The sequence below is a fragment of the Lipophrys pholis genome (assembly GCF_963383615.2).
Source record: "Lipophrys pholis genome assembly, chromosome: 15".
Taxonomy (NCBI): Eukaryota; Metazoa; Chordata; class Actinopteri; order Blenniiformes; family Blenniidae; genus Lipophrys; species Lipophrys pholis.
In genome coordinates, this window is record NC_137642.1 from 27,212,866 (window position 1) to 27,223,809 (window position 10,944).

At 46.8% G+C, this 10,944-nt stretch overlaps 1 protein-coding gene across 1 annotated transcript; it reads left to right on the forward strand.

Annotated features, from left to right (window-relative positions):
• Positions 1 to 2,190: 2,190 nt before the first annotated feature.
• On the forward strand, positions 2,191 to 10,607 carry LOC308120518 (acetylcholine receptor subunit alpha-like; the record flags this gene model as incomplete). Its single annotated transcript, XM_080481158.1, has 11 exons — positions 2,191 to 2,438; positions 2,763 to 2,926; positions 3,024 to 3,166; positions 5,249 to 5,293; positions 5,742 to 5,851; positions 7,150 to 7,345; positions 7,425 to 7,662; positions 8,460 to 8,683; positions 9,362 to 9,476; positions 9,824 to 9,948; positions 10,479 to 10,607. The coding sequence occupies 11 exons, from the start codon at positions 2,191 to 2,193 to the stop codon at positions 10,605 to 10,607; spliced, it is 1,737 nt and encodes a 578-aa protein (XP_080337284.1).
• Positions 10,608 to 10,944: the final 337 nt, after the last annotated feature.

Genomic DNA, 10,944 nt, shown 5'->3' on the forward strand with positions numbered 1-10,944 from the left:
CGCTGGATTAAGCTGCTCTGAACGATGGTTGCTTATCGCAGCGCTGCAAAGTTTTTCGGTGTGTTCCAAAGCTTCGGGACGTTAAACTACGTTGAGATACAGACGCTCTTTATAAACTACATCTGCTTTCCCAGAAGGCTTCATTTTCTTTCTCGAGTAGCCCAGAGAGAATTCAGTGGGTTTGAACGTCCATAATTTGAAAGATGAGAAAGAAGAATTTAATAAAAAACGGCAGCGACAGTATTAAAGGGAAGGTCGGTCTGCGATTGGTTCATTTTCTGCACAAGACGCGACAGACTGATAATAAACATGGACGATTCCGGTTTCTTCAAGTGTACACAATAAGTTATTTGCACGTGAAATGTTCCCATTATGAAGAGTCCCTCATGCGGTTGGCTCCGAGCCAGGGTTTCAACCTCTTCCAGTAATGGCTGCACGCTGTCCTTCAGGTATGCTCCTAGAAATGCGGCTCGGCGTTGTTCGCATTCCCCACTGCGTTGAAAAATCTGAAGTATTTACTGCAGCTGATGTTCTCGCCGTCACGGCTATTAAAACGAGAAGCTTTTGAATTCACTGTCTCTCTGATCGAGGACGTTCTTGTCAATTTACACGACGTCCATGGAGGAGAAACTGAATCTCGGGAACGCGGGACGGTTTTAAAACATGAAGCACCTCCGTGGAGTTCACCATGTTTCCCTTCCTGAGCTGGAACACTGATCCCAGACAATGTTAATATACTACACCGTGTTCAGACAAAGACTGTAATTACACACATGCTAAAGGTTTATCTGCTGAAGCAGCAAGAGGGAAGAGAAAAGACTTCCATTAGTAGAAGCATCTTCTTAACATCTAATCTCCTGATCCACTGCGGTGAAGCAAAGTCACGTTCTGGCAGCGACTCAAACAAAACATGTGGTGAAAGATTAGCCGCAAACAAAATACTGTACAGTACTGACGATATGGGCGGAAAACACCCGAGATTCAGAGACTAAACTCCTCCATATGCATCAAATGGAGTCGGACTTATATTTCTTCTTTTTTTTATAACCAGACCAGACAACTCCTTCAACATTTATATTGAAATATTTTCACAAAACTTTAAAGAAAGCCAGAACAATGTGTGAGTTTATTTGACGTCAATCTATTGCAGTATTTTCATTTTCCTTACCAGTGATGTGATGTGACGGTAAAACACCTCTTTATTCTGGTTGTTATGAAGCTCCATGTCATTTATAATCTTCTTCTTTTTTTTTTATACTTCTCTGGGGCCAAAGGTGTTAAACAAATAGACATACATCCATTTTAGAAATACTCAAATACACTCTTCTTGAATTAAACGTCCTTTTACCACCTTTCATCTTGAACAAAGCAAAACGATTCACATATAAACTTGCTTCTGGTCAAACTAAAGAATGACGGCACCTCAAAATCCTTAATTCTTCTTTAAACTGACAGAAAAGTTCTTATGAGTTCTTTTAACAAACTCTTCTATCGTGTGTTTGGACCAACAGTCTTTCCCTCCAGGTCCATTAATAATTTCACCTTAAAACTACAATAAAGATGCAAAATCATCACTATAATTAAATATGCACTATACACAATACTTGTGGTAGAATACACTTTAAAATACATTTAATGCATTGTATGTACTATATTTAAGGTCTTCTCCAAATACTACAGAACTGTACGGGATGCACAAACATACTTTGATCTATATTCAGTTAAACAGACGTTGAGTTCTAAACTTTAAATGTGCAATTTTGGTTATTTTCATTCCATCTGAGAAGCTTTTATTCTGTAAGAATTACCTAACGGTGTTTTTAGGGATTCACAAAAGTAAGACGGACTAAATTATGTTCCGATAAAATATCCAGAGAAGAAGAGTTTGTACAACACCAGCAACTTAACGTTATATATATCTAATACTCGTCCTTTAAAATGGAGGTAAGGTGGATTTCTAGCTTTAATGTGAAAGTTTCCACGTTTGTTTAATCTATATTTTTGTGGGAAAAGGCCTTGTAACGCCACTAATCAAAGCCGTTATGTTAGTAGTGAACAGAAACATGTGAACAACGTCTAATATTTCACTCCCAGCCAGAAACAAGATGGTCTGTACTGAACGGCGTCTGTGCTTTTCCCCCGATGTGACGACTGTGGAGACGAACTAGAGGCTGATGGGGAAACAAGGAAATGTTCCCAGTTAAGCCGAGTCGACGGCGCCACAACCGCGTTCGACCGACTGCAACGAGCCACGGCCGGCCTCCGGAGGGCGCGGCTGCTGAGAGACGAGCCAAACACATGGTGGAGCGACTCCGTCATCATTCTCCTGCTCAGATTCACTTCCCCACGGCGTCCGAGCCGCCGCTCTTTCCCCCGCTCGACCAGAACGCTGGTTTCATCACCGCTTTGTCCCGCCTCGACACTCGGGACTGGGTTCTGTGCTGGTTTAGGAGTCACGCAGCAGCCAGACCGGACCCGGAGCCATGACGGACGGGTCCGAGTGGCTCCTCCGTCCCGCCCTCCTCGCGACTATTTTTGCGAGTGGCGAGGTCAAAGCGTGGCTCTCGGGACGACGGACGCGACGACGGATGAAATGGCACCCCCGGCCAGAGAACAGGGCAGAAATGAAGCTGTGAAGTGTTTGAAGTTCACCACACCGCAGTCCTTATGCTGGTGTTTGGTTAGGATCTGGAACGAAACCCTCCGGGGGGGGGGGGGGTCATACCAGAGCGTGCACTCACTGACACAAGATCCCTGTTCAGGCTGCGTGCGGCTCGCCAGCAGATTCCCGAAATAACACGCAAAGGAGGAGGCGACTGGGCTGGCAGACGTGGCTGCCGGGTCACATTATTTGAAATCCCGTGTTGTGATGGCGGCGAGGCCCACGCCGCCGCCTCCCAGCCGAGTTACGGCACCAGGCCGTTCGGTAATTGTCGGCTGACGCGCGGCGATCGCAGTCAAAACCCGCCGAAGACTGTAAAAACTGAGACAGAGAGACAAGTGACGTCGTCTGTGTGTTTCAGGCTCCGTCCTCTGCTCACAGGATGAAACTCGTCTGGTCAAACACTTGTTCACCGGCTACAACAAGGTGGTCCGGCCCGTCGACCACTACAAGGAGGCCGTGGTCATCACCCTGGGACTGCAGCTCATTCAGCTCATCAGCGTGGTGAGAGACGGGGTGCCTCCTCATGGTCCCTCCTATCTCCTTTCCTAACCACTTCTCCTTTACCCCGTCATCCACGAGCTTAAGGTGTCCTAAAGGAGTTAGTGAAAGGTCTTAGGAGGCTTCCTAAAGGTCTTAGGAGGCTTCCTAAAGGAGTTAGTGAAAGGTGTTAGGAAGCTTCCTAAAGGAGTTAGTGAAAGGTGTTAGGAAGCTTCCTAAAGGAGTTAGGAAAGGTGTTAGGAAGCTTCCTAAAGGAGTTAGGAAAGGTGTTAGGAGACTTCCTAAAGGAGTTAGGAAAGGTGTTAGGAGGCTTCCTAAAGGAGTTAGTGAAAAGAGTTAAGAGACTTCCTAAAGGAGTTAGTGAAAGGTGCTAGGAGGCTTCCTAAAGGAGTTAGTGAAAGGTGTTAGGAGGCTTCCTAAAGGAGTTAGTAAAGGTGTTAGGAGGCTTCCTAAAGGAGTTAAGGAAAGGTGTTAGGAGGCTTCCTAAAGGAGTTAGTGAAAGGTGTTAGGAGGCTTCCTAAAGGAGTTAGTAAAGGTGTTAGGAGGCTTCCTAAAGGAGTTAAGGAAAGGTGTTAGGAGGCTTCCTAAAGGAGTTAAGGAAAGGTGTTAGGAGGCTTCCTAAAGGAGTTAGTGAAAGGTGTTAGGAGGCTTCCTAAAGGAGTTAGGAAAGGTGTTAGGAGGCTTCCTAAAGGAGTTAGGAAAGGTGTTAGGAGGCTTCCTAAAGGAGTTAGGGGGTTTCCTAAAGGAGTTAGGAAAGGTGTTAGGGGGCTTCCTAAAGAAGTTAGTGATAGGAGACTTCCTAAAGGAGTTAGGAAAGGTGTTAGGAGGCTTCCTACAGGAGTTAGTGAAAGGTGTTAGGAGGCTTCCTAAAGGAGTTAGGGGGTTTCCTAAAGGAGTTAGGAAAGGTGTTAGGGGGCTTCCTAAAGGAGTTAGGAAAGGTGTTAGGGGGCTTCCTAAAGGAGTTAGGGGGTTTCCTAAAGGAGTTAGGAAAGGTGTTAGGAGGCTTCCTAAAGGTGTTAGGAGGCTTCCTAAAGGTGTTAGGAGGCTTCCTACAGGAGTTAGTGAAAGGTGTTAGGAGGCTTCCTAAAGGAGTTAGGGGGTTTCCTAAAGGAGTTAGGAAAGGTGTTAGGGGGCTTCCTAAAGGAGTTAGGGGGTTTCCTAAAGGAGTTAGGAAAGGTGTTAGGAGGCTTCCTAAAGGAGTTAGGGGGTTTCCTAAAGGAGTTAGGAAAGGTGTTAGGGGGCTTCCTAAAGGAGTTAGGAAAGGTGTTAGGGGGCTTCCTAAAGGAGTTAGTGATAGGAGACTTCCTAAAGGAGTTAGGAAAGGTGTTAGGAGGCTTCCTACAGGAGTTAGTGAAAGGTGTTAGGAGGCTTCCTAAAGGTCTTAGGAGGCTTCCTAAAGGAGTTAGGAGGCTTCCTAAAGGAGTTAGTGAAAGGTGTTAGGAAGCTTCCTAAAGGAGTTAGGAAAGGTGTTAGGAGGCTTCCTAAAGGAGTTAGGAAAGGTGTTAGGAGACTTCCTAAAGGAGTTAGTGAAAGGTGTTAGGAGACTTCCTAAAGGAGTTAGTGAAAGGTGTTAGGAGGCTTCCTAAAGGAGTTAGTGAAAGGTGTTAGGAGGCTTCCTAAAGGAGTTAGTGAAAGGTGTTAGGAGGCTTCCTAAGGGAGTTAGTGAAAGGTGTTAGGAGGCTTCCTAAAGGAGTTAGTAAAGGTGTTAGGAGGCTTCCTAAAGGAGTTAAGGAAAGGTGCTCACGTTGTTGTGACAATCCGACCACTCTTCCACTAGGTGGCGTAATAATAATCCGACGGTGGTGAGGTTAGTGACCTCTCCTCACTAACCTCACCTTGACGAGGCTGCCTCCCCTGGTTTCTGCTGGTGGTTCTGGAATCCTGCAGTTTTTCTCCAAACCTCTCGTATTAGTTTGTATAAACAGCTGCAGATAAACTTTAGTTCTGTTTCACAAGCAAATAAGTGATAAATGTGCTCTGCTGCATCTCGAATCCCCGCAGGGTTTGGAGCTCCAAACTGTTTTTCAGAGTTTGTGAGGAAAAAAAAAAAACCTGCTTGTTTGTGACTCGCTTGTTTTGTGCCAGGATGAAGTGAACCAGATCGTGACCAGCAACGTCCGCGTGCGGCAGGTAAACCTGACCTCACCTCTCTTCATTTAGTTTGTCGTTTTTTAAGAAGAATCTATAACTTTTCATTTATGTTTTGTTTTATTTTGTAAGAAAGTCATTGAGACGTGCAAAAAACATTATGAGGAATTAATTTCTCCAATAATTTTTAAAAAGCAGGAAAAATTAGGATGTTAAGTTTATTATTATTATTATTATTATTATTATTATTATTATTATTATTATTATACCATTAGTTGAAAACAATATGGATATTTTACAATTATTAAACAAAGTAGAATATTTCAAGTCTTTATGATTTATTCTATTGATTTTTCTACTTTAAGGTTTGAAATGATTGTTTCAGGTTTTATTTCCACCTGTATATCAACATCCTCCGCTGCGCTGCAGCTGACAGTAGAACCCCTCAGGGTCACACTAATTGAGCGTTGCCCCCTCTTATCTGCCCCAGCAATGGAAGGACGTGAACCTGAACTGGAATCCTGACGATTATGGAGGCATCCGAAAGATCCGAGTCCCGTCGACGGACATCTGGAAACCGGACCTGGTGCTGTACAACAAGTAACCACACCCTCCATGGTTTTACTGACAGTCACTGTGTACCCAGGAGTACCCAGAGGTATCCAGGAGTACCCAGGTGTTCCTAGGTGTTCCCAGGAGTACCCAGGTGTTCCTAGGTGTTCCTAGGTGTTCCCAGGTGTTCCCAGGTGTTCCCAGGTGTACCCAGGTGTTCCCAGGAGTACCCAGGTGTTCCAAGGTGTTCCCAGGTGTTCCCAGGTGTTCCTAGGTGTTCCCAGGAGTACCCAGGTGTTCCCAGGATTACCCAGGTGTACCCAGGTGTTCCCAGGAGTACCCAGGTGTTCCAAGGTGTTCCAAGGTGTTTCCAGGTGTTCCCAGGAGTACCCAGGTGTTCCCAGGTGTACCCAGGTGTTCCTAGGTGTTCCCAGGAGTACCCAGGTGTACCCAGGAGTACCCAGGTGTTCCCAGGTGTACCCAGGTGTACCCTGGAGTACCCAGGTGTTCCCAGGTGTTCCCAGGATTGCCCAGGTGTTCCTAGGTGTTCCCAGGTGTACCCAGGTGTTCCCAGGAGTACCCAGGTGTTCCCAGGTGTTCCCAGGATTACCCAGGTGTTCCTAGGTGTTCCCAGGTGTACCCAGGTGTTCCCAGGAGTACCCAGGTGTTCCAAGGTGTTCCCAGGTGTTCCTAGGTGTTCCTAGGTGTTCCCAGGAGTACCCAGGTGTACCCAGGTGTTCCCAGGATTACCCAGGTGTACCCAGGTGTTCCCAGGAGTACCCAGGAGTACCCAGGTGTTCCAAGGTGTTCCAAGGTGTTCCCAGGTGTTCCCAGGAGTACCCAGGTGTTCCCAGGATTACCCAGGTGTACCCAGGTGTTCCCAGGAGTACCCAGGTGTTCCAAGGTGTTCCCAGGTGTTCCCAGGTGTTCCTAGGTGTTCCCAGGAGTACCCAGGTGTTCCTAGGTGTTTCCAGGTGTTCCTAGGTGTTCCCAGGATTACCCAGGTGTTCCCAGGAGTACCCAGGTGTTCCAAGGTGTTCCCAGGTGTTCCCAGGAGTACCCAGGTGTTCCTAGGTGTTCCCAGGTGTACCCAGGTGTTCCTAGGTGTTCCCAGGTGTTCCCAGGTGTTCCCAGGATTACCCAGGTGTTCCCAGGAGTACCCAGGTGTACCCAGGAGTACCCAGGTGTACAGTGCTGCTGGTCTTCAGGAATAAGTGGAAAATGTGCCCAGTTATATAATCAGGATCATTTCGTTGGAGGTCAAAAGTGATTTATAGAGAGAATATTTTTTGACGACATCTTGTAAATCCTGGACGCACGCTGACCGTCCTGCTCTTCCTCTGCAGCGCCGACGGAGACTTCGCCATCATCCACGAGACCAAGGTCCTGCTGGAGCACAGCGGCCTGATCACCTGGAACCCTCCGGCCATCTTCAAGAGCTACTGCGAGATCACCGTCCTCCACTTCCCCTTCGACCTGCAGAACTGCAGCATGAAGCTGGGGATCTGGACGTACGACGGCCTGCTGGTGGTCATCAACCCGGTGAGTGCCGGAAACGTCCCCGCCGCTTTCCTTCGGCTTGGCCGGACGATCTGAGGAGCGTGAACCGTGTGTCCTGCAGGACAGCGACGGGCCGGACCTCAGTAACTTCATGGAGTCCGGCGAGTGGGTGCTGAAGGGCTCCCGCAGCTGGAAGCACTGGGTTTACTACACCTGCTGCCCCGACACGCCCTACCTGGACATCACCTACCACTTCCTCATGCTGCGGCTGCCGCTCTACTTCATCGTCAACGTCATCATCCCCTGCATGCTCTTCTCCTTCCTCACCGGCTTGGTCTTCTACCTCCCCACCGACTCGGGTACGTCGTGTCCATGACACCAGTCCGGCCAATCAAAAGCTCCAAAACAAACACACCGTGTGTGTTGGATTGTTTCTGAACTTTTTATTCATTATGGAAACTGGAAAATACATTCGTTCACCCACAGCATGGCTTTAGGCAGCAAGTCGTCCAGCCGTCATTTGGACGGTCAAGTTTCAGAAAAGACACCGTGTTTCTCAAAACCTCTAAAATACGTTTAGAACATCCGTCACTATTTCTATCTAATTTAACCTGAATTCATCTTTTTCCCCCAAAATACAGCGAAGCAACGAGTAATGAGCAACGCGATTGGTCAATTGATACCATGTGGTCTGTACTTTTTGAAAGGCGGCTTCTGATTGGTTGGTAATTCTCTGAGTCATCGTGATGCGTTCAAACGCTGAAGCAGAGAGGAGGAATTTCCTCTCCGAGATGCTGAGGAATCATGTGTATCTACAGAATCTACTCAGGGGGTTTTAATTATATGGACCTTTGATCTAATTTTTCACTTCCAAAATAAAATGAGAAAAGGAAATATGTTAATCTTAAGAAGCAAAAATTTGAGATTTGAGTAATTTTTTGGAGTAATTGTTTGGTTTTTGTGAACAAAAACTCAAGTTAATGCTGTCTTGTGTGTGTGTGTGTGTGTGTGTGTGTGTGTGTGTGTGTGTGTGTGTGTGTGTGTGTGTGTGTGTGTGTGTGTGTGTGTGTGTGTGTGTGTGTGTGTGTGTGTGTGTGTGTGTGTGTGTGTGTGTGTGTGTGTGTGTGTGTGTGTGTGTGTGTGCGCGTGTGTGCAGGTGAGAAGATGACTCTGTCCATCTCCGTCCTGCTGTCTCTGACGGTCTTCCTGCTGGTCATCGTGGAGCTCATCCCCTCCACCTCCAGCGCCGTTCCTCTCATCGGGAAGTACATGCTCTTCACCATGGTCTTCGTCATCGCCTCCATCATCATCACCGTCATCGTCATCAACACGCACCACCGCTCGGCCAGCACGCACACCATGCCGTTGTGGATCCGGAAGGTCGGTCCACAGGACGGGGGGTGGGGGGGGGGGGGGGGGGGGGTTGTTCTGATCCATCCTTTTGACGGTGTTGATTCATTTAACCTCCATTATTAAAGGGCTCATGTTCTATATAATTACTTTCTACTGGTTCTCCAGCAGTACTAATCGTCCCCATACCTGGAGTGACGTCCCAGAAGTGAAGACAGTCTGTCCTCTCTCTCCCTGGCTTGTTTCAGGTTTTAAAAAAGTGTGTTGCTCCAACCAGCCAATCAGAAATCAAACCCTATATAGTGTCATCGGGGGTTTAGCCAATCCCAATCAAGGTAGGCCCTCCCTTTGACTCCTCCCACAATCAGGCAGCTCTGCTCTGGCACATGGCACCACGAGAGGAAGTACCTCCTCCTCTGCCCAAGATGGTCATGTGTGGGCGGAGCCAGTCCAGCTCACACAGACACAGCAGATTCTGAATGCAGCTCCTATGACCCAATATTCAAATGGAGGGGAAATCAAATAGAACACAACATTTTTTGGACCATGTGAAAGTTTTGAAAAGCTTGATAATAAAATGGAGGAGGCACCTCAATGTCCCATCTGATTTTTGGGAGGACTGATTGTAGTTCTGACGCCGAACACAAGATGGCAGCATAGTGAGGTCAATGAAGGTGTTTCAATCGTTACCGCCCGTCCGTCTCGTAGGTCTTCATCGAAACTATTCCCAACATGATGTTCTTCTCAACGATGAAGCGTCCCAGTCAGGAGGTCCGGCAGAGGAGGCTGTTCCCCACCGACATGGACATCTCCGACATCTCAGGCAAGGCAGCCTCACAGAACCTGTCGGCAGAGGGATTCGAACCGGCGCACTTCTGGTTTCCTCACTGCCACCTCCATTTCAAAATAAAAAAAATATTAGAATCGCATAGCTGCATAGCAATTAAAGGGTTTTCAACAAAATGGACAGAGGTGAGCATAGTTTTTTTTTTTTTAAATATGGGAAACTTACTCCGGGTGGCGCCAGAGAGCAAAGATTTTATTCCCTGCTTGTTTTGTTTTTTTGCTGCAATTTTTGAGAAAACAATTCAATTGATCAATCGATCGATTGATTGGTGAGAGAAAACCAAACATCTTAACTTGTGTTTTTGTTTGTTTTTACGTCGGCAGGTAACCCCGCCCCCACCAGCGTCACCTACGAGTCGCCGTTGGTCAAAAACCCGGACGTGCGCAGTGCGATCGCAGGGGTGAAGTACATCGCCGAGACCATGAAGTCTGACGAGGAAATGAACATTGTGAGGAAACCTCAGATTAAATCCAGATTATACAGCATCTTCCTTCTCCAATGTCCAGATTATAGAGCATTTTCCTCCACTAAATTCCAGATTATAGAACATCTTCCCCCACTAACATTCAGATTATAGAGCATCTTCCTCTATTCAGATTATAGAGCATTTTCCTCTAACATCAGACTATAGAGCATCTCCCCCCACTAACATTCAGATTATAGAGCATCTTCCTCCATTCAGATTATAGAGCATCTTTCTGCACTAACATTCAGATTATTGAGCATCTCCCTCTAACATCCAGATTATAGAGCATCTTCCCCCACTAACATTCAGATTATAGAGCATCTTCCTCCATTCAGATTATAGAGCATCTTCCCCCACTAACATTCAGATTATAGAGCATTTTCCTCCATTCAGATTATTGAGCATCTTCCTTCTCTAACATCCAGATTATAGAGCATCTTCCTCCTCTAACGTCCAGATTATAGAGCGTCTTTCTTGGACACAGTCTCTACAGGTCTGCTCTGTCCTTCCAGGCGGCGGAGGAGTGGAAGTTCGTTGCCATGGTGATGGATCACATCCTGCTGTGTGTGTTCATGGCGGTGTGTATCATCGGGACGCTGGGCGTGTTCGCCGGCAGGCTGATTGAGCTCAACACGCTGTAGAGGACACACACACACACACACACACACACACACACACACACACACACACACACACACACACACACACACACACACACACACACACACACACACACACACTCACAGGTTTACATACTTGAAGTTATTCTTTTTCTACTTTGTTTTTGTTTACAGTTTTTTTATGGCTGCCATGCGTCTTGTGGGTTTTATAAGTGTACGATATGACTCGTATGTAAAAGTCGGAACAAATATAAATATTTTACTTTGTGTATTTTACTTTGTCAGGCAGCTTGATTGAAAGCGACACGATGTTCAACTGAAGTCATGCCGCTTTTGGGCATTGGGTGGCAGTGTTGAG